The sequence below is a fragment of the Tursiops truncatus genome, chromosome 2 (genome assembly GCF_011762595.2).
Source record: "Tursiops truncatus isolate mTurTru1 chromosome 2, mTurTru1.mat.Y, whole genome shotgun sequence".
Classification (NCBI taxonomy): Eukaryota; Metazoa; Chordata; class Mammalia; order Artiodactyla; family Delphinidae; genus Tursiops; species Tursiops truncatus.
In genome coordinates this window covers 54,852,530-54,880,338 of record NC_047035.1, presented here as the reverse complement: position 1 = coordinate 54,880,338, position 27,809 = coordinate 54,852,530, and the positions used below count along the sequence as shown (strand labels likewise).

Genomic DNA, 27,809 nt, shown 5'->3' with positions numbered 1-27,809 from the left:
CTTGTTTCTCAAATTTATTTTTAATATTTCACATTAAATGAAATTTAACCATACTCAGTACAGAGCATTACCACAATAGTACACACAAAGAACTTTAAAAATAAAAGACAAAAGAATACAACCTTCAACAAGTTAAATGCCACTTTACTATGTAAACAAAAATAAAACCCTGATGCTAAAAAGATACATATTCAGAGGTAAAATACATATACAAAAACATTTAAACATTAACATAATCCACAACTAGATCACATTCTTTGCAAGAGAGTACAGATATTAGTACTCTACATCTACAAAATTTCAAAATCCTGTTAAAATCAAAACCATCTCTGGTTTATGATACAGCACAATTCATAAGGCAAAAATATAGGCATTATCATCCAGTTCTTTAATTTCACTCGTTTTTAAGGCAAACTTGGAACTTTTTGCTTAGGATTTTAAAATAAATGGGACTTAACACATGATAACTTGACAAAATTAACAATAAATTATCTCTAGTTAAATATGTATAAAATAAAGATATGGATAACAATTTTTCTCTCTGCAGAGATGTAAACTGGATTTTTGACTCCATATTCACACCAGGAAGAAAACCTGTAAACCTGCAATATTTAAAATTTATTGTATTCCTCACTCTTCAAATGTGAATCAATACTGAGTCAATATACTGTAAGTGAAAATCTAATAAACATCCAGCCACAGAATAATTGTATCTAATTAAATCATGTCTAACTAAAGTGCTGTCTTACAAAGGAAAAAAAAAGGTTAAGAAGTAGAACTGGATGTTAACTTGACGTGTAACATCTTTATAAGTTATTAACTTTCAAACTACAGAGGTTATAGAGGTTATCACAAGTTTATTGAACTTTAAGCAGTGTATTTATTGTAGAATCTGATTTTCCTGAAAATGAGCACTTCGGTGACAATACCAGAAATCAAACACCAAAACTGAAAACAAACAGCATTATATTTACATATATTTCCTTCAATGTTAGCCAGAGCCTTGATAACATAATATTATTTTAAGTTTCTATAATTCTGTTTTTCTACTAGAAAATATATTATCCAATTTTAGGAAAGTTGGAGTTCTATAAATATTAGCTTTTAAATAATTCTCTTTCATGTCAATAAAACCTAATTGGACGCTAGAGGACACAAATGTTTATACATAAATTGGATCTCCAATCACTTTTCATGATGTCGGAAATAAGGAATTAGATTCACACTTTACCATAATAGTTATTTGGGTACAGGTCTCCCTTACTATATTTTACTCTTTGGGTGAAAAGACTATATCTTATTTATATTTCTAGCCCCCATAGCATCTAGCACAGTATCCCATATAGTAGACCCTCCATATTTGTCAAGTTATCAAAATAATTTTTCAAAACCTAATGCCAGGGCTTCCCTGGTGGCGCAGTGGTTGGGAGTCCGCCTGCCGATGCGGGGGGCGCGGGTTCGTGCCCCCGTTCGGAAGGATCCCGTGTGCAGCGGAGCGGCTGGGCCCGTGGGCCCGTGGGCCCGTGGGCCGTGGCCGCTGGGCCTGCGCGTCCGGAGCCTGTGCTCCGCAACGGGAGAGGCCACAGCAGTGAGAGGCCCGCGTACCGCGAAAAACAAAAACAAAAACCTAATGCCATTCTCCTATTACTTTGATACCACGTCCTAAAATGTAATATTCATTCATGTTTAAAACAGTATTATCAATAATATATGGAATTTATATAACTATCCTTTGGGTTACATTAAAAATCACTTGAGTTCTATTACTATATTTAACAAATATTAAATAGCCAAACATTTCTAACAGATTAAGTCTTCATAACATAATTATAGAAGGCAATTATCTTCTAAATGATTAAATTAATTTCTATTTCCCACTGTTACTTTTTTCCAAAATAGTTCTGGGCAATCTTAAATAGCTTTCTCCTCCTTGCCTGAGTATATAAAATTATTTCTAAAATCTTTAACCCTGGGAATTTATAATCAAACATTTCGAACCTTGTTAACACTAGAAATGTGGCGTTACATTCACAATTTGTCAGCAAAGTATTCATGATGAAACTTCTCACAAGCTGAATGAGAAGGCTCTATTGTAAAGTTACCAGCTGTCAGGTCATAATACCTCTGGTTCTTATGCACAATTAAGTAGGTTTAGCAAACCTAAAATAAATATTTCTAAATTTGGGGGTTTTTTTTCTTTTCCTTTCACAGGGTTTCATAATTTGTTCTCTAGTATATTGCTCTTACTACTGCCCAAAATGTTTCATATTTAGTCTTCACTGAGATGAAATTTGGATTCTTCCAAAACAATGATCAACTTATGTCTTTGGTCTAATTTACCAAACGATTATATATTTTATACTAATTTGATAGTGGGGATGATATGTGAGGAAAACATTGTGAAAATAAAATGTATAGTATAGATCTGTTTACAATTAAAATAAATTTCTATAGTCTTTCAAATTCCCTTATCTTCTGGGGAGAGGGGCTTAAAAACAGTGTAATAGGATGTATTTAATAATTAACATTGTTAATGTTATCAAGAATAACAATTCTTTCTGATTGATATAAACAGAAAGAAAATTGAGATGGGGATTTAAAATTAAGTATGTGATGGAATCTATTTTAAATTGCTTTCTTTAAATAAAGTCTAGGCCAATCACAATAGTGCACCTTGTTTCTATTCAACAGATTTATTCAAATCAATTATAAAGTTATTGCTATATATCATTAAGTTATTCAAACAAGCAACATAGAAAATATTCAGACTGTCAATATTATTAGTAGCTCCTGTTGAGTTCTTAATTAGAAAGAGACTAAAAATCACTTGCAAGGTTTTATAATCTGTGCAAATATTTATAAAGCATGAAACTACTTATATGATTAAAGATGAGTTCACACAGTTTTGCAGTATATACTTAAGTCTACAACTGGCAGTTTATGGAAGAACAAGGAAAACTGAAAATTGCCTGGCTATAAATAGTTTTCAAGATATAACATACATGCTAAGAAATGAACCTATGTTTTATAATTACAAATGGCTTCTTAACAATAGTTCTGAACATTATGGCACTTAAGAATGCAATATGAACTCTTTCTTAGGAAACAAATATAGTTTTGTAGAGACTATAAAGAGATAGTGGGAAGTTAAAAAAAAAGAAAAGAGAAAGAAAAAATCAAGGGAAGGAAAACAAAATGACTACAGTACCAAAAATACAAGTACCAACATCCTAATAAAATGCAAAGTAATGTATTCAAGATTAAGAGACATTTACTAAAACATGCAAAACAAAATGAATTAACCAGTTCTTTTAAATAAGCTGTCACCTGGGTAAAGCAAACAATTTTGCTTTAAAAGATCGTTTCTTTAGTCAAAGTGGAACTGAATTTAGAACCATTACTCAAGTAAACATCAAGTTCCAGTTTTCCTCAATAACTTTAAAATATTCAGTTACCTAAGAAATGTACAAAATAATGCTTAACTGCCTAGTGCTTTATATTTAATGCATATATTTCTGTTTTTAAGAAGGGCATATAACATCTAGCACAAGAAGAAAGAAGATAAAATGTATCTTTCTTTAAATCACTATTCAGGAACCATGAAAAGCATAACAGGCCATCTGAATGTTTTTTTGGATGTAAATATTAGTATAAACACTAACATTTTTAATAAGCACAAATGAACCAAGCTGGTAAAAATGAAAAATACTATCAAAACATGTCATGCATATCTCATATTTAACATCCAAAAGAACATTGGTATAGCCTTGTTACAGATCCTACAGTTAGCACCATTTTTATATCTGAATACTTTGAAAAAGCAAACAAAAGTCTTAAAAAAACTAAAATTATTGTAAGCATATATGAAAAAACTCAATGTGCACTAAGAGTGGTACTAAACATTTGTCAAATATTTACATCAACACTGGGAAGCCTGCTGGACTACTAAAAAAAAATTGAAACTGATATGCTTAACTCTTTCTATCCATGCTTAGCATACCATAGATGGGTAACTAAATTCATCCAGCATTAACCTGCCCATATAAAAAAGGCATACACAGTAAGTATCTGATTGCTTAAAATAGGACCCGAAATCATGACAGTAAATGCATTTATCTTGCAAACTTATTACATCCCCAGCCCTAAAGCCATTTAGCAGTAAGAATATCCAGGTGACTCAGTATGGCATGTAATTTACAACTCTTAAAAGTACCAGAAAAAAAAAAAAGCAGCCCTTTGTTTAAAATGTGAAGCATATGAATTTATATCCAACAGATAGTATCAGCACTCTGTCTAGTCACTCAGTATACTCCAGCATCTAAGTATCTCTCATCCTGGTAAAAAACGGTGCAGAACAAGGAGGGGGAAGAAAGCTAATTTTTTTTTAAAAAGCAGCAAGGTTTTCTCCACATGTACACTTATGAACATAAAACTATTCTATCCCAGTATTAGGGAAAAAAAGTGCACAATTCAATTGGCAAGATCTTTCCTTTTTTTTTTTTTTTCTTGGATTATCGATTCACTGTATAATCAAGAGCAACCAAAGCTACTTGTCAGTTCAAAGTACCCAACAAAACTTTGAGTCTTCATGCCATTTCAAGTTAAAAAGGAAGCAATGTAGCTTTTGGGCTTCAGAAAACTGGGCATCCTTTCATGCAGCACAAGGTTCATCACTACGCTATTTCCACAAGTCCACACTTGTCAAAGTGCAGTTAATCCAAAATTGCAGCGACAGTATATCATGCCAGCTGAATCCAGCCATGTATCTGAGATAGGGTCATATTTCTGCACGGTATTCAGATAGGAAGACCCTGAGTGACCACCCACTACATAAAGGTAGTTATCAATTACTGCAGCACCAACTCCTAGGAAAGGTGGGTAAAAATAGGGGAAAAAAATATGTTAACCATGAAGCAGACTTCGCACTAAATTAAATTTGCATTTAAATGTTTTCTTAAAATACATTTCAATAACCTATTATTAATTATACAAGCAATATAGCAATATGTGCTTAGTGGAAAAAAATCCCTTAGTATATGTAAAAGAGCTGAAGTCTTCCTTCATCTCTCCTCAATCCTACTCTCCCTCTATCCACCACAGTTAAATATTAAGAATGTAGTATATATCTTCCCATATGCTTTCTTCTCAATTTATATTTATATTTTTCAAAATTCATTAATTTTTGTTTTCAAATGTGTTAAAATTTTAAATATATATAAACTAAATAATTTATGCTTAAAAATTTTACTTTATATATATATAGTTCTAAAAAGAACAAGGCTACCCAAATATTTTACATTTTCATTGTTTTATGGCTTTCCTTCTCAATGGTACCACAGAAACTAATTCTAGTAAACAAGCCTTTCAATTTCCTTCGTATGTTTATTTTTCAGGAGTTTCTTTAATCATAAATGCAAGGAATACTCCTAAAGCATTTCCACCAGTAACTTAAAACATTCCTTTTAAAATAATGTGATTTGAGTTTGGGTTTAAGGATAATTTCCTCAAAGGTGTATTTGTTTTTCTTTATGAAACCTGAAACCCAACTCTTTCTAGATCAACTATAACTATACCCCTTTAGGAGGAGAGAACATTTGAAAGTAATATACAGACTCCTGATGTACAATAAAAAACAAAATAGAACAACCCTAGGATCCTGGGTGTGTGTGCACGTGTGTGTGTAACATATAAAACAATTACATTTGTTACATGGACACAAAGAGCTTCTATAAGATACTTTCTATTATGAGCATTTCTCAAGATGTGTTGTAGAAGTTTAAAAAATAACAATATGCACATTGGCATATTAAAATCACAGTAAAAAAATCTATATAGTTTTGTCTAATCAAGTTGTCAGTCAAGTTTATCACAAGAAAAGTTTTTTCTGGACAAGTAATAATACTCTTACTGTTATATCCCAAGAAACTACTATTTCAAGAACATCACTATAAAAAATATTGTCCTATATGTTTAGAAATTGGTATGTTATTATTACCTGTTCTGGGTTCTTTCATTGGTCTACACACAGTCCACTGATTTTGATGAGGGTCATATCTTTCAATGCTTGACAAATGTGAAACACCATTATGTCCACCCACCACAAAAATAAAGCCTAGCATGACACCCACACCAAAGTGAATCCTTTTATCTGCCATAGATGCAACCATCTCCCAGGAGTCCTTACTTGGATCATAACGCTCCACACTGCAAATATTCACAAAAGAAAGAATTAATTCACATATCCTTTGTGTCACTCTTCCTACTAAAGCAACTAAAACCCACCAGAGTTTTAAAAGTGCAAACGGACAGATATAAAACAAGAGTAGTTTGTCCCAAATGTTCAGATTTTGCTGATAAGATCACAGGGATAAAAGCTTACCTTGTAGACTGGTGCAATAATAGCCATACCCTACTCTATTATATTGTACAAGCAGCAAGGTGTATTAAAAGCATGGAGCATCTGAAGTCAGAAAATCTGGGTGCAAGTACTAATATTACATACTTAGACCTATCACTTTGGATTTGTTTCTCCTGGATAAGTCATTTCCTGTAAACAAGGGAATAATATAACCTCAAGGATTCATGAATAAAGTCCAATGAGTATGCATGTGAAAGGACTCTGAAAATCACAAACTGAATATAGATGGTTCCTAAAGATACTAAGGATTTTCCACACAGCTAAGGAAAAGGGAAGATGAAGAGAAGGAAAGAAAAGGAATTTTTTTCTTATAGGTGAATTCATGGTGACTAACTGTAAAGCAAACACTACATACTTCATAACAAAAACCGGCTAATCATAATGATTATCGTAATGATTATAATAATCAGAGTAATTTATGAGAATTCACAGATTTAAATAAAGTCTGTATGCCAGAGAATTCTTGGCATTTCCAAGTTGCATTATGGAAATTCAAATCAAATCAGAATTTCCAAATAAGCTTTCCTGGAAAATCCCAGAAGGTCTTTAAGCCTACACTTTCCCTGAAGGGGTGCAAAGGCAAGTTGGTTGAGCTTGTTCTGGTCCTAACCTAACTTCTCAAGAAAGCCTAAAGCATTTGAGAGTAAGTTCAGAATAGGGACTAGACTAGACTAGAAGACTAAACTACAACTATTTCTGAAAGGACACCAGGATAAAAACCGTTAGAGCAAAATCACTAGACAAGAAAAATCCTGTGAAAAACTGTAACAAGAACTCAAACTTCAAAAGCATTATCTCAAAATTAAAGTACTTAACCTTTTATCTTAGAAATTTCTGTTAGCAGCTTTTCAAAAAATAGAAATGCATGTCTGGGTCCCAAATACTTTTCCTTCAACTAAAGGAACAATAAAAAGGGAGAAAAATTTAGCCTACACAGAAATAAAAATTTATAGATGAAATGCTGTTGTGTCATTACTTTCTCAGCCTGTTAACAAACCACCACATACTCTCTTTTATTAAAATGCTCACGATAAATAAAACACATACCACTATTAGAGATATAATACTATTAGAGATAAAATCTTTGGAAGATCGACTTTCAACAAAGGTTCAGAATTATGATTAATTTTCCATATAAGCACTTTATGCTTTTGTTTTTCTTATATATATATTTCTCCTTTATTCAGAGAATACTATAAAATACAGAAATCTCACATTTAAATTTCAGCACAGCTCAGATACATAATGATACATGTATGATTACAGAATAAGAATCCAGAACGGAATATTTAAATAAGGCTTAAAGTTTATGATGTGTTATAATATTGTGTAAGCATATAGAAATTACATTTTCCACTTTTTTATTCTACTAAACAACATAGTAACAGATCATCCATCCATACACACACATACAGACACACACATTTACACATACACACACCACCCCAAATCTAAAGTTATCTAACTTCATCTTATTTTCAGATTTCTGAATTCTAAAATCTAGTCCATTTATATTGAATGAATGAATGTAAAATTTAATAAAAGGGATTTGAGTTTTCGGTTTGTATTAAATCTCCATGTAAACCAATTACAATTATACTTGTGGAGTGGTTAAGTTTCCCAAATGTCTATCAATATTACTTTAAAAATTAAAAAGGGAAGTTCATTCATACACACAAATTGTTTAAAATCCAGAAATCATTGTTAATGATACTTTAAAAAATCTACAAGCATATACAACTTGATTAAGTTAAATACCTGTTCATGTGGGCAGGACCATACCCACCAATGGCATATATCATTCCATCCAACACAGCTGCGGCAAAACAACTTCTTGTTGTAGTCATTGGTGCCACAGGTTGCCACTTTCTTACTTTGGGAATATACTTCTCTACTGATTGTAAATAAGACTGTCCATCATAACCACCTAAAGCATAAAGTTCTCCTGCAAGTACCACTACTCCAAGGGTACTTCGGCTCTCATTCATTCTCTCAAGAGAAGTCCAGGTATTTGTATCAGGATTCCAGCATTCGACTGAATTTTCATGTTTTCTGATAGTGATGCCAGGACGCACGTTAGTTTCAATACCACCTATAACATACACTTTTTGGTCTAAAACGCATATTCCAAATTCATAGCGAGGAATGTTTAGGGGTGCCAAACCAATCCAAGAGTCATTCTGAGGAAAGTACATCTCCACACTAAAGAATAAGCAGAAAAAATTAAATTTAAAACATCAAAATGGCCCATAAACAATATCTGGCAAAACTGAAGATACACGTATGCTCTGATACAGCAATTTCATTCCTGTGTATCTACTCTACTGAATGCCTATTACAGCCAGTTTTGCAAAAGAACACAAATAGAGAAAGGTTTACAGCAGCTCAACACAGTCATCTATCAAAAGGAGAATGGATAAATAAGACGTGGTATACCCACCCCATGACAAAGCAATTCCATTCTTAGATATGCACCCAACAGAAATGCACACATATGTATATGTACAACAGTGTTCACAGTAGCATTATTTGTAATAGTTGAAAACCGGAAACAATCCAAATTTTTCATCAACCATAAAATGGATAAGTAAATTGTGCATATCATATAAGAAAATACTATACAGCAATGAAAATGAACAAACTACAACTACATGTAACAGCGATGAATCTTACACATATAATGTTGAGGGAAACAAGCCAAATTCAAAAGAATATATTCAGTATAGTTTCATTTCTATCAAGTTCAAAAACACTTCTAATCTCTAGATTAGAAATGAGGGTGGTGGTTACCTTTGGGGAGGACAGGGAGGGACCTTAAGGGTGGTTTCTGGGTGTTGTTCATGTTCTTTTCTTGAAATGGTTTGTAATGTTTGCTTTGTGATAATTCATTGAGCTGTACACTTGGAATTTGTGGACTTTTCTGTATATGTGAAACATTTCAATTAATTTTCAGTCATCATATTCATAGTAGAAAGAAAATGTTGTATTATGTCCATCTACTATAATACCATACGCCAACGAAACTAAATGAATTATTTCCTCATGCAATCTCAATTTCATAAACTTACTGCTCAATGATAAAACACATCTCTGAAGAATATACATGGTACCACTGCATTTACATAAAAATGTGTAAAACCTAACTATATACTGGGGCACATATAATATGTGGTAAAATTATAACAAAAAGCAAGAGAATAATACATTAAAAACTAAAAATACTGGTTACTTCTGCGGGAGAGAAGGAGATGGCATCAAGGAGGGGCACAAGGGAACTTTAAAGCTATTGTTAGCCCAATCTCAACAATACTAGTTTTAGACCACAATTAAAATGTACACTGAGACTTTTTAAAAGATAAAGGACATATCAATTGACATTGATAAAACATCAACAGTTTCCTCCTATTGGAGGAAAGAAATGCAATCTACCCAATGTTTCAAAATATTTTAGAATGTTAAATATTCTAATATTTATTCTAATATTTAGAATATTAAATATTAAAGAAATAAATTAAACATAAAAGTTTTCATAAAGCAATCCCATTTAAGGGAAAAGGAAGGTAACATCCAGCTATATTTTCAATGTATAAAAGTTATTTGTATAACACAACACTGTTAATCAACTATACTCCAATATAAAATAAAAATTAAACATAAACAAACAAACAAAAAAAGTTACTTGTAGAATGCTCTAAATCAATGATGGCCATGGGCCAAATTCAGCCCACCAGCTACTTTTGTAAGTACAGTTTTATTGGAACACAGCCATGCTCATTTGTTTATGTATTACCTATGGCTGCTCTTGCACTACAATGGCAGACTTGGGTAGTTACAACAGAGACCATATGACGGCGACAAAATTTAAAATATTTACTATTTGGCTCTTTATAGAAAAAGTCTGACAACTCCTACTCCAAATTATCAGAAAAGAAAGCACTTTTTACTACTGTTGTTAAAAAAATATTTACACTGAAGAAAATAAATTGCATGTAAAGTCCATGATTTATATCAATATCCTGTTTTTTTTATTTTTTTGGTGGTTACTCTGATTAACTGTATTCATTCAAACATATTCTTGTCCCAGTCTGCTCTCATCACAAATTCCTAGCTCTCCTCTTTAGCATTTTTTGATATAGCTAGCAATAATAAATCCCCTCTGACCTGGTCTGACTCATATAAAGAAAGATGTAAATGATTTCACAAAGGAAAAAAGGGCATGAAATGGAAGAAAAGTTCATGAATAACCAGGATGGATAAAGTTTGTGCACTGGGAGGGAGGAGAGGTGTTTAAAATTGAGAGTGTTGTAGAGAATGGACGACAATGTGATTAAAATAATCAGGTAAGTGATTTAAAAAGAAAACAACAAAAAGAAGCAAATAAACAGGAAAATCAAACTATTTTAAAAATATAATAAATTAGCAAATTTTAAGAGTATAAAATCTATTAGCATCAATCCTTTAAAAGCCTTCTATTTACCTATCCAAACAGGCAAACAGTCCAGATTTTCCTCCTACTGCACAAAGTACTTTGGGAGCACAGCGAGGTCGTGTCATCAAGACTGTCTGATGAGACAGTCTGTGTTCAGGCATAAAGTGGTACTTCAGAGCTTCATTCAAAAGATGTTTACAAGTGCGATCGTCACGAATAAGATGATTTGCTTCATATAATCTAGTGAGAAACTTAACACTCAGCAATGGTAATCGTACACTGTTAAGTAGCTGTGCTAAGTATTTCTGGCGTTCTTGGACGTCATACTTGATCCAAGACTCAAGTGCATAAAAAACAGTCTCTTCAGTAGCTACATTCAAACAGTCATTGGAAACAATTTCATCCAAATCAGCATGCGTAAGCTCAAAAAACTCTTCAGTCTGGCAAACTGCCTCAAAATTCTGGCATATGTATTTAGTGGCTGCCAAATAAAGGTCATGACAACCATATGTCTCTGCAAAGCGAGAAATTCCAATACAATTACCAGGATCAAGTTGGCTTTCAAGAAATGCACAACATTCTTTCAGGACAAGTTTTATCTGGAGTAGGTTTGCTGCTGGAAGGAGAGATTCAACTGTGTCCTGTGAAATAAAAACAGTCCCTGTATAGGCATATTCCACAATGGCCTGGAGAGCAGTTTCATCAATGCACTGAAACTCAACCTCACTGTTCTCTTTTTCAGAAAGGTTTCCAGTAAACATAGCCTTGAAATATGGGCTGATGCTGGCAAGTACCACTTTGTGAGCATGGATTTTAACATCACCTACTCGAAGAATGATGTCACAGAGTTCGTGATGTTGACGAAGAAGATTCAAGCCCTGTAGAAGTTGTTCAGAATGTAAGTGGGTTAAGTTAGCAAGCATGTAGGTCGGGGATGTGTGGTCCATCTACAGAAAAACAAAAAGCATGAATAGTTATTTCAAAATAATCTTGCAAATGATTACTTTTACAGGTAGCACAAAATAACTGAGATTTGTTGTTTATCTGCATGTTTGTTGTTTTTTAAATACTAAATACTAGACAGAGGCTTTTAGAGTTAGAAGGGAAGTTAACAATCATTCAACTCCTTTATTATAGATATTAAGCACACTCCGTGCTTCTGGAAGATGAACAAGATTAAAAATAGAAAAGAAGAAAAGAGACTAGAAAGAAAAGAAGAAGAAAAAGTGAGAGGCAGTAAGGACTGGGGTAGGTTAAATAATTGTTCCCCCAAAAGACATCTGCATCCTAATCCCTGGAAACTTTGAATGGTACTTTTATGGCAAAAAAAAAAAAAAAGACTGTGCAGATATGATTAAGGATTTTGAAATGGGAAGATTATCCTGGGTTATCTAGTTGGGCCCTAAGTGCAATCACATGTACCTTGTAAGAAGGCAGAAGGAGATTTGACACAGACAGAAGAAGAGAAGGTAATCTGACCACAGAGAAAGAGATTGGACTGATGCAGCCACAAACCAATTAACATTGGCAGCCACTAGAAGCTGGAAGAGGCAAGGAACACAGTCTTCCCTAGAACCTCCAGAGGGCACAGAGCCCTGCCAACACCTTAATTTCAGCCCAGTGATAATAATTTCAGACGTTTGGCCTCCATAACTGTGACAGAATAAAGTTCTGTTATTTTAAGCAACTGAGTTTGTGGTAATTTGTTATAGCAGCCATAAGAAATCAACACGTGGATACTTCAGAATGGCTCATAGCAGTTGCTTAGAATAGATGAAAGGAATATAAGACATCTACACAATATGAACTCTTTCCTGTCTCATTCATACCTCAAATACAAGTAATGGGGATAATTTTAAAAAGCAGAAAATTTGGTTCCTATTTTAAAAGTATTATCAAATAGACTTAAAAATTCTGAACATTATTAAATAAAATAAATCTTGGTAGGACTGGGAGAGTACAGCACTTCATTCCTATGCATTTTTAAGTGCAAATATACAAATATTAAAACTTTTATCTTCATTAAGAACATCATCATTTCACACTTGTTTCATTTGAATTTTATGTCCATTAACAAATTTTGTTAACATGACCACATTATAGCTGATATCACCAGCCTCCACTTCTGATCTCTCCAACTAATCTTGCACACATCTAACAGAATAATTCTCAATCAGGGTATCGACAAGTCTCAAGAAACTTGTTGGTCTTCCAGTAGGTACTTTATTCCAGAACAGAATATTGGTAAGAAAACAGCAACCAGAAGGTACATGTTTAGATCTGGGTCTGTTCTTTTTACTTACTATAGTGTTGACCTCTTAAACTTGTTTAACTTCTTTCAGCCTCAGTTTAATGGAAAAAGTTAACATCTAGACTGAAAAGAGAAAAATGAACAACAGGAAAGCAAGTAGATATAGCAAATAAGTGACAGGATTAAGAAAGTAGTCCTAGCTACTTTACATCATTAACTTTACCTTATCTTCATTTTCCTTATCTGTAAAGTGAGATCATAATAATACCTGAACTATATATATCTCACAAGGTTTTTGAGGATCAAATTAGATAATGCACAGGAACATATAACAAACTGTAAGAGTTATGAGTACAGGGTACTATGGTGAGGCAACAGAAATGTAACAGTATCAGCGAAGAACAGGGACCTTGGAAATATAATGAGTTTTAGTTCTAACTGGGTCATATACTATTATATGGAATTGGTACATTTCTTAATCTAAGTATTAATTTTTTCATCCATAAAATAAGAATACCTCCCACTTATCTCAGAAGGTTACATGAAAATTGTTCTGTAAAGTTTAAAGTTCCACACAACTTGAAGTGCTATGAATACAGCACTTAAGTCTCATTCTCTTCTCATGATCCCCACTTTCACTATTTCCCATTCTTTCCATAATGACCTTTCATTCCAATAAAGCTCATGTAATTACTACAGCTCTATATAAATATTTTCTTACATTTGCCAGATTTTGCCTATAAACTTTCTCCTCTCCCGTGTTCTTTTCATCCAATTCAAATTTTCAAAAGCCTGGTTCAAAATTAACTTCATCTGAAAGTCTATAAACATTTAAGTACTCAATTCCTTTACATGCAATTAATTTAATTATAAGTGCTGTTTTGTGAAACATACCCCTCTCAACTCTCATTTGTCTGATTCAACAAGAAGATGTTATTCAGGATGAAAAGTGAACAAACAGGAAAGGTGAATGATACAGAAAATAAGAGAAGGAAATGAAAAATGACACCTAGCTAAAACAATGAGATGAGAAAGGGAAATACAAGGCACACTGATTGGAAAGGAAGAAACAAAACTGTCTTTGTTGGCAGATGACATGACTGTCTAGGTAGAAAATCCAGAACAATTAAAAAAAAAAACAAACCCAAGACAGTGGAACTAATAGGCAATTATAGAAAGTTTGCAAGATACAAGGTTAATATACAAAAGTCAATCAATTTTCTATAAACCAGCAATGAACAAGTGGCATTTGAAATTTAAAACATATAACCATTTACATTAACACCTAAAAATTGAAATACTTAGATATAAATCTAACAAAATTAGGTACGAGATCTATATGAGGAAAATTATAAAACTCTAATAAAAGAAATCAAAGAACTAGCTAAATAAATGGAGAGATATTCCATGTTCATGGATAATATGACTCAACATTATCAAGATGTCAGTTCTTCCTGACTTGCACTTCAGATTCAATGCAATCCCAATCAAAATTCCAGCAAGTTATTTTGTGGATGTTGCAAACTGATTCTAAAGCTTTTATGGGGAGGCAAAAGACCCAGAATAGCCAACTCAATTTTGAAAAAGAAGAATAAAGTTGAACAACTGACACTACCCAAATTCAAGCATTATTATAAAACTGTAGTAACCAAGATGGTGCGGTACTGGTGAAAGCACAGACAAACAGACCAATGGAACTGAACAGAGAGTCTAGGAACAGACCCGCATAAATACAGTCAACTGATCTTTAACAAAGCAGGAAAGGTAATACGATGGAGAAAAGATAGTCTTTTCAATAAATGGTGCTGGAATGTAAAGTAATAAATGAATCTAGACACAGACCTTACTTATATCCTTCACAAAAATTAACTCAAAATGGATCACAAACCTAAATGTAAAATGCAAAACCATAAAACACTTAGAAGATAACGCAGGAGTAAATTCTAGATGACCTTGGGTATGGCAATGATTTTTTTTAGATAAGACACCAAAGGTACAATCCACACAAGAAAGAATGATAAGTTGGATGTCTCTATAAAACAAAACAAAACAAAACAAAAAACCACAAAAAACAATGTCAAGAGAATGAGAAGACAAGCCACACACTGGGAGAAAATATCTGCAAAAAACCACAACTGATAAAGAACTGTTATTCAAAATAAACAAAGAAATTTTAAAATTAAACAAGAAAAGTAATAATCTGATTAAAAAATGGAATAAAGACCTTAACAGATATCTCATCAGAGAAGATACAGATGGTAACTAAGCAGATGAAAAGATGTTCAAGATCATGTGTCATGAGGGAACTGCATATTAAAACAACGACATACTACCACACACCTATTAGAATGGTCAAAACCCAGAATACTGAGAACACCAAATGCTGGACAGAATGTAGGGCAAAAGGAACTTTCATTCATGGCCGTGGGAATGCAAAATTGTACAGCCAGTTTGGAAGACACTTTGTTAGCTTCTTATAAAACTAAACATACTCTTACCATACAATCCTGCAATCGCCTTCCTTGGTATTTACCCAAATGAATTGAAAACTTATGTCCACACAAAAACCTGCACATGGATGTTTATTGCCGCTTTACTCTGAAGTGCCAACACTTGGAAGCAACCAATATGTCCTTCAGTAGATGAATGGATGAACTATGGTACAACAAGACCATGAAATATTATTCAGTGCTAAAAGAAATGAGCTGTCAAGCTATGAAAAGACATGGAAAAAATGTCTTATCAAGTAAAAGAAGCCAATCAGAAAAGGCTATATACTGCAAGATTCCAATTATATGACATTCTGGAAAAGGCAAAACTATGGAGACTGTAAAAATATCAATGGTTGCTAGGAGTTAAGGGGGACGGAGGATGAATAGGCAAAGCACCCAGGATCTTTAGGACAGTGAAATTACTCTATATGATATTATAATGGTAGATATGTATCATTATATATTTGTCCTAACCCACAGAATACAGAACACCAAAAGTGAACCTTATGGTAAATTATGGACTTTGGGTGATAATGACATGTCGATATAAGTTCATCAACTGTAACAAATGCACCACCGTGGTGGTGGACGTTGATAATGGGGGAAGGTACACATGTGTTGGGAAAGGGTGTAAATGGGAAACCTCTGTACCTTCCTCTTAATTTTGCTGTGAACCTAAAACTGCTCAAAAAAAATAGTCTTTTAAAAAAGTAAATTAAAAAAAAAGGAGACCTAGCTACCTTGTAAGTTCACATCTCTCCCAGACCAAACAATTATGTTCCAAGATATTTAAAAGAACCTGTGAATGAGATCCCTGAATCATTGCCAGTGCCACAAGACAGGAGACTATTTTCAAAACTAAGAGTGTAATTTCTACTAAAATTCTGGTAAGGTTAATGTTAATTTCAGATAACACTTTAAAACAAAGGATCAAAGGTTTGATAATGTGAATACTTAGAAGAGGATGTAGTGATCTCTAAGACTAGGATGCATGAGTTAACAAGAAGACGTGTCACAGATTAATCTTTTTTTTTTTCTGATGTATTTAGAAGACTTGCAGATCAGAAAAATATACAATGTTTAACTAGATACTTGTAAAGATTTTATAATGCTTTTATGATTTTGAGAACAAAACCAAAAAATATAAGCTAGTTCAGTTAACTAAATTAGCAAGTGGTTGGACAACCACACCAGAGTATATACTACTTAATGAAATGAGGTCCACCTGGAGGGAGGTTTCTGATGGTATATCATAAGGCCTAGATGAAGATACTGCAGGCAGGCTCTTCAGCTTTGCAGATGATATGAAGCTGCAGAGGACAGCAAATACATCAGCTAACAAAACATGGATCCCAAAAGACCTGACATCTAATAAGAAGAAATTTAAGAGGGATAAATGTTAAGATTCTATAGTGGATTCCAAAACAACTATACAAGTACAGAAAAAGAGAGAAAAGACTCATCTGTAGGATGTGTTTAAAGGGTTTAGGGATTTTAATTTTAGTAATACTTTAGCACACTAATCTTATGGAGGTTTAAGGTGCGTTAATAGAACTATAATATACAGAACTAGAGAGGAGACATTCCACTTGGCTCTGCAAATGTCAGACCACATCTGGAATACAGATTTGGAGTACCATCCTTTAAAAGGGATCTAAAAGTAAAAGGCCTGATGAAGAGAAGAAATTCAAGACATCTTATGGGTGTTGAGTCAAAAAAAAAAAAAAAAAGGAAATCTGAGAGTTATGTGAAAAACCAAAGGGTGAAAGTTACTCAGTAATAATACAATAATATAGGATTGTTTTGAGGATTAAATGCATTTATGCATATAAAGTGCTTAGAATAGTGCTTATCACTTAGTAAGCTCATGATAAATATCTTATTTATTAATAAGTTATCTTATTACTAGTGATTTTTTTTACGTTGTTTGCTTAAGAGGTATTTTGCTTTCTGTGTTGTACCATCTCTTACTACTGGGTAAGAAATCTACTTTGTACAAGGTACCATCTTTGTACAAGATGTCAGTGGACATCTTGGACCACACAAAGTATTGAAGAATTGTTGATTCTCAAATCAAGTTAATGAGTTATCGGTTAGATTAATTTTTAGTATAAATAGAAATCATACAGTAATAGATCTTTATACTAATTTTTGTATATCCAATTCAAGACTGGTAAATTACCATCAACATGATATAAAAGCATACTACAATACTGATTTGTAAATATACATACACACACATATATATGTACACATGCAACACATAAAAGAACATATGTTTGTGTATATATGACACATATCCAGATATGCAGGATGGTATAATTTTAAGAGGCTGGGCTCTGGAATCAGGTTCCTAGGGTTACAATATTGTTTGTACTATTTAATAGCTATGTGACCTTGGGAAAGTGGTCTTAAAGTCTCAGTTTTCTCATCTGTAAAGCACAGACAAAATAGTACACATAGCACTCAATAATCATTAGGTACTATTTATTATTATCATTATCTTCCTTAAGAAGACTCGGTTTTTGCCAGCTAAACCCATGTGACTCCCTTCCACACTCACCAAAAACGGAACAAAGCTTACTTACTGTCAAATGAATAAATACAAACAGGGCAAGGCCAAAACCTGACTAATTTGACCAGAAAAGATACAGCGAGCCACTTTTAAATTTAAACAGTTTATTACTTACAGACAGTGAAAGAAGACTAAGCTCCCTGGATCCTTGTCCCACATACTAAAAAGGACAACACAGAAACAAAAGGGGCTGTACGGCAGCAATACAAGTTGTGAAGAACCCAAACTACAGCAGCAGCAGTTTTATATTCTGGAGCTCTATTCTGTGGGGCAGCGGGACACGAAAGTCCCATACCTCATCACACCAGGGAGGCAGAGAAACTGTCTCACGGCAGACTCCCAGGGGTGACAGAGAGGTAGGTCAGAGATGGCCTTGCAGCAGCTCCTTAAAGACCATCCATCTTCTCATGTTCCAGGAGAATCGCAAGGTGTTCCAAGACCCAGATAAGCTTCAGTCCCACAGTCCAAGCTTTTGCCTATGTGGACACAATGTCACCAGAATGCCACGATGAAGCTATTCCCCTACACTTATACCCTCTGTAGTATTTTTCCTTTATCTCACTTTCCTATTACCCCCCAAAATAATAAAAATGATCAAAGGTTTAAAAACCACTCAAGAAGGATACTGGTAAAGATGACTTCATAAAAGAAAACCCATACATATTTCTATCATTGTACTGGATTCAAATGACATGATGTTTAATTCCTTTAAGAAGTATTGAGAATAAAGTTTAAGAGATTATACTCTTAACATGTAACCAAAACAATTTGAACTAAGAACTTTAAAAGGGCAAGGTAAATATAGGGAACTTAAAATGAATTACATTGGAGGTTTGCCATAACATCATTCTTAACATTTTAAATTTGACTCCTTTTCTCTCTCAAGAAATCTGACTTAAGAGAAATTAACAGAACTTTAAAAAGAGAGAGCTTTTAAACAATGGTTCTCCAAATACGATCCTTGCACCAACAGCATCAGCATCACCTAGGACCTGCTAGAAATGCAAATTCTAGAGCCCAACCACACATCTAAGGAATCAGAAACTAAGGAAGGGGCAGCAATCTGTGTTTTAAGAATGCATTAGTATTTTTATGCATGCTAATGTTTGAGAATCGGTTAAAATATTTCCAGCACAAGTGTAACTGCTTAAAAATTATAGCAAATTATAACTGTTACTCTTTCAAAATTATGAATTACAACTGTGACTATACTTGGTTCTTAGTTATTTACCCGTAAATGGCTATAAAGATAACTCACAGAAGCAATAATTCCTAATCTTCAAAACCTAACCTTTGTCAGTTTTACACTGGCAGTTTCATTTATCTCAATAACAACCTTGTGCAGAATGAAGAACAAGTACCATAGAAAACAGGAAAGAACAGTGAGGAAAAGTGTGAATTTCAGGGCCAGAGAGATTAGTGGGTTCAAGTCAACATTTGACAACTTAATAGCTGTAGACTTTGGGCAAATTACTTATTCTAAACTTGAACTTTCTCATCTGTAAAATTTGTTGTGGATTAAATAGAATGTTTGGTTTGGAGAAACAAATCAATGGTGAAAAATAGAAAATACAGAAATAGATAGTTTAATATATGCAAATTTAGTTTATGATAAACGCAGCATCTCAAAATCAGTGAGGAAAAGAGGGACTTTTAAATAAACATGTTGGGATAACTGAGCCTCAGGAAAATAGATAAAATCAGATCCCTTCCACATATCTATGCCAGGATAAATTCCTTATGGATCAAAGGTATAAATGTAAAAAATGGAATCATACAAGTATTAGAATAAAATGGAGTGAATTCCTCTATAACTTGAGATTAGAGAACAGTTTCCTAACTATGGTACAAAACCCAGGGGCAATAAGTTAAAAAGTAGATCAAATCAATTACATTAAAAAACTTTGAATAGCTAAAAAAATCATAAGCAAAGAACAAAATATAAATGAGATTGAGAAAAAAATTACAATATATATAAAAGATGTATCAGCAATAAATAAAACATTCCTGAAATACTCTAGCCCTATAGAAAAATTAGGCTGAAGAAATGAACAGATGGTTAAAAAATACAAATGGTTCTTAAGTATATGAAAAATCACTCAACTTCAGTTATAATCAAATGAATTAAAACTATATGGAGTTAACAATTCTCTCCTGACAATATACTCTTGGTGAAGCCATAAGAAAGAGGCACACTCATACATCCTTGTGGGAATGCTGAATGATACAGACCTCTGGAGATAAATTTGGTTAAGTTTAGCAAAATTACATTTGCATTTACCCTTTGATCCAACAATCCTACTTCTAAGAATTTATCCAAAAAATACACTGGCAAAAAATATATAAAGACAAATGCATAAGGTAATAATTGTAGGTGTATTTGTACAAGCTAAAGAATAATACCTTATGCTTTTGTACTTTCATATTTGAGAGACCAAGAGGCAACTGACCAAGAATTTTACAACTCTAATGCCCACCAACCAAAGAATGGCTGAAAAAAACTATGGCACATCCACACAATGGAGTACTATGCAGCCGTGAATAGAAATGAGGAATCTCTGCATATACAACTCTGCAGGATCTCCCTGATCCAAGCAAGGAAGAGAAATGTGTGTATAGTATGTCACTATTTATCTAAGAAAGGGGAGGTTACAAATATACATACCTACTTATTTTTTTTTAAAAAAAGGAAATATTACATGGTATATTTTTTAAAAGGTTACCTAACAGAGAAGGGAGAGAAAAGAGTGGAGAGGATAGAGACAGAAGCTACACATCTTTGAATATATCCCATTTATTGATTTGACTGTGGAATTAGGGAATTATTTTACACAATTATAAAGCAAAATTAAACCTTAAAAACACAAACCATAAGAAACTTGAAAATAAAAGGAAGCAAAGGAACCCAATGTTCATCTAGTTAGTAGCCTAACCATACCATTCCAAATAACCTTAAAACAGTAATTTGATAGTCCATCCCTAGTGGGGTATGCCCTAAAAATTTTTACACCACTTTCAGTAATCACATTGTTGGTGAATGTTATTTGTATTCTGAAACTGTTACTGTGTATTGCCACAATGCATAATTACATGACATTTCTAATTCTATCGTCCCTAGAGTCATTTGTGATCTGGGATTCTCAATATGGGAGAAGAGAAAGATGTAAGACTGAGACATTAAATATAAACCTTGTAGTCTGATTTTGAATTAAAAATATCAGAATATACAGAGAAACAACATTATATACACTAATACATATGTATATACATATGAAATATATGAGATATACAAATGTATAAAATGTACATTAAGAAAAAAATTGTATTTCCTAGCTCTACTGAAAAGGGCTAGAAATTACAACCAACCCAGTAGCAAAGAGCACTCCTCCTAGCACCAGATGTGGTCCCTAAATATTGTTTCCTTCCAAGGGAACAGAACTCCTTGGAAAAATGGCTGATTCCAGACCTGGGGCAGAAAATGTCACCATAAATTTGCAACCTTTACATACTAGGTATCAATAAAGCTATCAATGATGTCTAAGGTCATAAAAAACTTAGGAGCCAAACTGAATAGGCTTCTCACTAGTCAAAGAGATGGGACAAACTGATCATCAATTATAGTAACTGCAATTGATTAAAACACAGCAGACATGCTTAAATCCATGAGTTCATAATGATAATAAAATTACAATAATTAAAAAAAAGTGATCACCACTAGAGGATGCTAATGAATCAACTCATTATTTGAAACCTAGCAAATAAAGGGAAAGAATCAAGCATTTATCATGCCTTTCCTACAACAAATGTACCACTGGGTTACCAAATAGATGAGGATAAGTTTTTCTTTATAAAAGTACTCCAGTTATTAAAGAAGGAATGGTAGAGTATCACCATTTTACAATCTTAATGAATTAATACAGGTAGGCATTGATTATGAAGGGCTGCTAATGTCACAAAAACAGAGACAACCAGACATCAGGGTCTTCTGATGGAAGATAATAATACCACCTATAAATACTTTTGCATACTCCCACTCACCACACACACACACCCCCAAATCAAACATGTAGTCAACAGACTAGATCCAACTATTAATTTATAAGAAATAAAGAAAACAGAAAAAGCATGTTAAACTATAACAGAAGGATGCAATCAGCAAAAACATCCTGACTGTGAGAAATTTTATGGCATAAATAACGTAGACGGCTTCAACAAATAAACGGAAAGAAATAGGATGAAAATGAACCTACAGATTACTATAAACTTAAAAGACATTATACACCAAATACAACCTGTGATTCATACAGGTGCATGCACACACAGATCATATACATACACACACATACACACAACATTTAGGAGACAACTGGGAATTTTGTACCCTGACTGTATTATTGATTATATTAACTAATCACTGTTATTTTATTCTTTGTTGTTGAACAGTAATACCATAGTTTTCTTTTTAAGAGTTTTTATCTTTTACAAATACATACTGAAATATCGGTAGATAAAATGATGTCAGGGACTGGCTTCAAATTAATACAGGATGAGGGATTGGATAAAAATGGATATGATGCCATGAGTTGATACCTGCTGAAGCTGGGTGACAGGTACATAAGGGTTCATTACATTATTCTACAATTGCATGTTTATGAGATTTTGTACAGGAAAAAAGAAACAAAGAAAAAACTATATGGCACTAAACTTCACATAAGACTTACAGATGAAGAACCTGAAGTTCAGAGAGTTTAGATGAATTAACAAGATAACACAATTAGTTAAGACGTTACTGGGACTATAATATTTTCTTAACCTTAGAACAATGTTCTTTACATACTACATTAAAAAAATTACAATGCTGATCAGTGTTGACCTGCTTAAAATATTTACTGAACCAATTTATAATTGTTGCTATTCCTGATAAGATTAAATTATTCTATAAAGAGTATCTAGAATATCTTTGATTGCCATAATGTACCAGCTACTGTTCTAAGCTTTTTACATGTATTAACTCCGTTCATCCTCAGAGTGACACCATGAGATAGGCACCGTTATTATTATTATCCCCATATAACAGATGAAGAAATCTGAGGCACAGAGAAATTAAGCCTAAGGCAAGATTTAAACCTTTGCACTCTGTCTCCAGAGTTCTTAAATACTATGTTATACTGCCTCACTTATAAACTCGTAATTTCTTTTATTTTTTATTTTTTTGCGGTACGCGGGCCTCTCACTGTTGTGGCCTCTCCCGTTGCGGAGCACAGGCTCCGAACGCGCAGGCTCAGCGGCCATGGCTCACGGGCCCAGCCGCTCCGCGGCATGTGGGATCTTCCCGGACCGGGGCACGAACCCGTGTCCCTTGCATCGACAGGCCGACTCTCAACCACTGCGCCAACAGTGAAGCCCCAAAACTCATAATTTCTTAATCTTATTCAAGTTTTAACTCAAACAAGAAACTAGAAAGGTACAGAACAGAAACCCAAAAAGGACAGATCATATATATAAAATATACACACACACACACACTATGTCGATCAGACACAAGAATACATCAGAGCTTTAAAATGAAATAAAGAGAGGTCCATGGAACAATCATTCCCTTCTGTTATTTATATAATAGTAGGATTGATTCTTCTTTCCCCACATCCCTGCCATATTTTTTTGTTTTTAATTTTGGTACCATAAAACAAATACTTAGGAGTACTCTAAATCCAGGTAACTGGATTGATTAGTCAAAATTGAATAAATGGTATCCATTTGAAAAGTTTTAAAAAGGTAATAGCATTGTACTTCACTTCTAATCACATTCTTATTACATAAATATCCACAATATAAAGATAACATTAGATAAGTTTAAAATAAAATCAAACATTCCATAGTCTACAGCAGCTTCACAATTTTAGATTCTGAAATCAAGCTATTAAAGGTCAAGTTGTGAGTTAGTATACTTAATTGACACCTAAGCTACAAAACAGTGGTGCTGAAATCAGCTGGGAGGCAATTATCTGCTACAAAGAGAGCAAATAAATGGTCAAGAGAAATAAGAATTGTTTAAATTTCTTTCCCACAGTTCAATTTTCCTCACAGAAGAATTCAACTAATGATGGCATAATAATTTTGACAGTGAGCCTATGGAACAAGTTGGCATATTTTCCTTTTCTCTGAGATTGACTTTCATTATATCTAGAGAAACAAAAGTAAAATTAGAAGCCTGTTATAATACCAGTCATTATATCATAGACTCCAAAATAACACAGAAGAAAGCAAGTCCCCAAAGCCACTACTACATCCACTAAAAGCTCTAAGTTACATAATTAAACCATCTACTGAAAAACTGGTTACAAAAAATGTGAAATCCTGTTAACAAACAGATTAGTGCTTAAAATGCAACCAAAAATTTTTTTTGTTTAAAAGTAGCATTTTGACTCAGAAATGCACAATGGATTTGGAGCATAAACCTAAGTAAATGAAATATAACACTGATACACGTCAAGAAAAACTGTTTAATCCTACATGTATAAAAATAAGCTCATAATTTCTTAACCTTATTAAAGTTGTGACTCAAACAAGAAACCAAAAGGGTTCAGAACATAAACCCAAAGACGAAGATTAAAATACATATAATCAAATAATACATAATAATAGATATGAGTGATTAATGATGGAAAAATCTAATTTTATCCTATAGTTTCAACACTCTCCCCCACCAAAAGTTTTCCAAAGCTCTAAGCAAACAGCTAAATTGACTCATTTGAGTAATTACTTTCTGATGCAAACACCCACAAAATGTGCCACAGTACAAATGTAGATGATGTAACCTCAAAAAATTGTTGTGAGGATTCAATGAGTTAATATTCATTAAGTACCCAGCAAAGTGTATGGCACACAGCAAACACTCAAATAATAGTGTAATTATAATTACTTGTTAATGTTAATAGCACCTTTCATTTCCATAGCAATTCTTCACAATAATTTCTTAAACTATACAAAATTCTTAACAGTTTACAGAATTCAAACTGGTTTCCAATATTCCTGGATGTCTGTAAAATCAGAGTAAGAACAAGGAAAAAACTATAGTGGTTCATCCAACCAATTAATATTTTATTCTGACTGTGGAAATAAAGGATGCTTTTAGGGCAATTGCGTTTACCTTAACTTCAGCTCAAAAAATTAAGGTATGTATCAGAAACATTCCTTAATTTAACTAACTAATCCATTAATTTAAGTAAACTTTCTTGAACTTACTGAAATTATCTTGAAATTATTATTTTAACTTCTTTTATCTGAATTTGCTATTTTCAATGTATTCTTAATTACTCCCTTTCAACTTTCAGAGGTGTACTATTAATACACCTAATAGTGTATTCCACTGTTCTGGAATTTGATTTAAAAATTTTTATCCTACCTCTCTATATGGTTAAATATAAAAGACTTTTCTAGTCAGTACACAATTCCTAGAATTCAAGAATAAGATTTTTTAAAAATCTACTTCATAATAGAAATAAACAGAATATACATTAATTGGATGAGATTTATTTTCCACAAAAATAACTCTAAAAGATAGTAATATATGGGGTGCTGATAAGGTCCCATTTCCTGGTCCCATCCACCATGAAGACTAATGCATCTTCCAAGTCTTCATCAAGGAAATTAAAGGTAACATATAAAATAGACTGCAATCTGTAACATAGTGATCTACAGGGCCCTGAGAAAAGTGGTCAAAATGAAAACTCACCGTGCTTTGTTCCAAGGAAAAGGATATAACTAGTTGATTTAAGTATCCAAGCCCCTTGAAAAAGTATTCTTTATAGAGAGAAGGGGTAATTCTTAAGCTTCTACCATAATTTTGATGATGATATATAATTCAGGACTTTCCAAGTTCACTTTCTTTGTTCCACGATTACCACACAACTTCCCAAGTTCTTGCATACAGGAAAGAGTGCACTGGATTTTCAACCTGAAAATTCTGATTACTGGAAAGGGTTATCTTCTATTCCAACATAAACTGGCATTCTAATGTGTACATTCTGATGGGTACATCATTCTTTTAGTTAAGTCTGAATTGAGTTCCTGAAGTCTGAGCATACATGAGTAAAAGTATAAATTTGAACTTCTTACGCTGGAAATATGAGAACTAGACATTCCTTCTCATTGACAACTTCTAAAATCATCTCTTGGTTTTCACTCCCCTGCCCTTACCCTGCCTCTAAAATTAAAAAAAATATTTTTTTTTCTTTTTAGTTAAACCAAATTTAGGCAGATTCATTTAAACACCAAAATGACTAATTAAAATCAAAGTAACAACCTAGAACTTAAACCAAAACAGAAGGATGCATGTTTACACAAGCCCCATTTACATTTACTCTACTCCCAAAAGAAAGGGGAAAAAGAAAAAAGAAACCTATAATAATCAAATTGTGCTTTAAGACAACACCCAGAAGTTATTTTTGAACTTCCTTTATCCAGCAAAAATTATTTATAAAGTGGTTTGGTACGCTAAGACTTAAAAAAGTATTTAAGAGACACGTGGTACAGAACAGGGTAGGAACACTTGCATTTTAAGTGCATAAATTGTGGGCTTCAAATGATAACAGACTTTTCTCACTGGGTCGTTCAAAAGCAGCTGTATTATTCCTTCCCAAAAATATTTTCTTCCACACTCCAAAGAACTCAGCCTCACACCAGGCATTCCAGCTCTTCAATTGTTTCCGCTTAAGTTTAATTACAAGAAGGAAAAAATGCTCACCAAATTCACAGTTCGCCTAAAACAAAGAAACGTCTATTATCAACTCTAAATCTACAGGGCAGAATTCTCTTAGGACCGTGATGCCAAGAACTTCAACAGCAGCTGAAATTCTTTGCAGTCTCGGTTTCCAGGATACTGAAAGGCTGCAGAGACGCGGGAGGATCCTGCAGGGAGGCTGGGGCTGCGGAGGGAGCGGGAGAGGGGAAGGGGTGAGCCCCACAGAGGAACTGCATTAGACTTTGAGAACCTATGAGGGAAAGAAGGTTAGCTACAAGGAAAAACAGATTTATCTCCAGATCAAGTTCGTTTTCAAAGAGAACTTAAAGTGATGAGGATAAGGAAAAATGACAGAAAACCATTAACCCTCCAAAACCGGAGGGTAAGCGAAATAGGAAAAGGGGGTTGGGGGGGAGGGCGAGGAGAGTAAAGGCCTAAAACACCAGGATTTGAAAAAAAGTACGCGAGCTCTGAGCTTGGCCTTGAGCCGGATCTCCCGTCCCGGTAAGCGGACGGCAGGCGGAAAGGATCGCACTTAGGGCTGTAGATAGCAATGCGTTTACAACGGTTGAGCCCTGCACAAGAAGATGTCGCCTCTCTCCCTGCTTGTTCCCGTTCATTTCTTTACATCTTACTCCAGCACCAGCGGCACTCCAGCAGAACTCTGCCAAAGCCTGCGCCGCAGGACAGCAAAAGGAAAATACCTGAGTCCCAGGAATCACGCCCGCAGTAACAGGAGGAGGAGCCGTGGACAACGGGAACTCGGGCAAGATCCTCTTGTGCCTTTAGTCAAATCCCAGTTCTTACGGGTGGGGCGGGGAACTTCCGCCCTGAGCGAGGAGAGCGTCACTTCCCCTTAATGCCTTCTCTCTTCCTCGCCCTTCTCCGCTCCAGATTCGCT

The 27,809-nt window shown here is 33.8% G+C and overlaps 1 protein-coding gene across 4 annotated transcripts; it reads right to left on the bottom strand.

Annotated features, from left to right (window-relative positions):
- On the bottom strand, window positions 1-27,809 carry KLHL28 (kelch like family member 28). Of its 4 annotated transcripts, none has more exons than XM_019923971.3 (6): window positions 27,613-27,809; window positions 13,151-13,221; window positions 10,896-11,794; window positions 8,177-8,620; window positions 5,996-6,204; window positions 1-4,865 (listed from the first exon to the last, which is right to left on the bottom strand). In XM_019923971.3, exons 3-6 carry the CDS (start codon window positions 11,792-11,794, stop codon window positions 4,702-4,704), a joined length of 1,716 nt encoding a protein of 571 aa, XP_019779530.1. In that variant the 5' UTR covers window positions 13,151-13,221; window positions 27,613-27,809; the 3' UTR covers window positions 1-4,701. The 4 variants fall into 4 exon arrangements, with proteins under 4 accessions (XP_019779530.1, XP_019779531.1, XP_004313651.1 ...); XM_019923972.3 differs by lacking the exon at window positions 27,613-27,809 and adding an exon at window positions 25,901-27,580; XM_004313603.4 differs by lacking the exon at window positions 13,151-13,221.

What these genes read in the sequence shown, in the direction of transcription:
- KLHL28 (XM_019923971.3), bottom strand. Translation starts at nt 11,794, where the DNA reads ATGGACCACACATCCCCGACCTACATGCTTGCTAACTTAACCCACTTA. An exon ending in CTGTTTGCCTGTTTGGATAG is followed by an intron (nt 8,621 to 10,895) that starts GTAAATAGAAGG and finishes CTTATTCTTTAG; the next exon opens with TGTGGAGATGTACTTTCCTC. An exon ending in AATGAAAGAACCCAGAACAG is followed by an intron (nt 4,866 to 5,995) that starts GTAATAATAACA and finishes CACCTTTCCTAG; the next exon opens with GAGTTGGTGCTGCAGTAATT.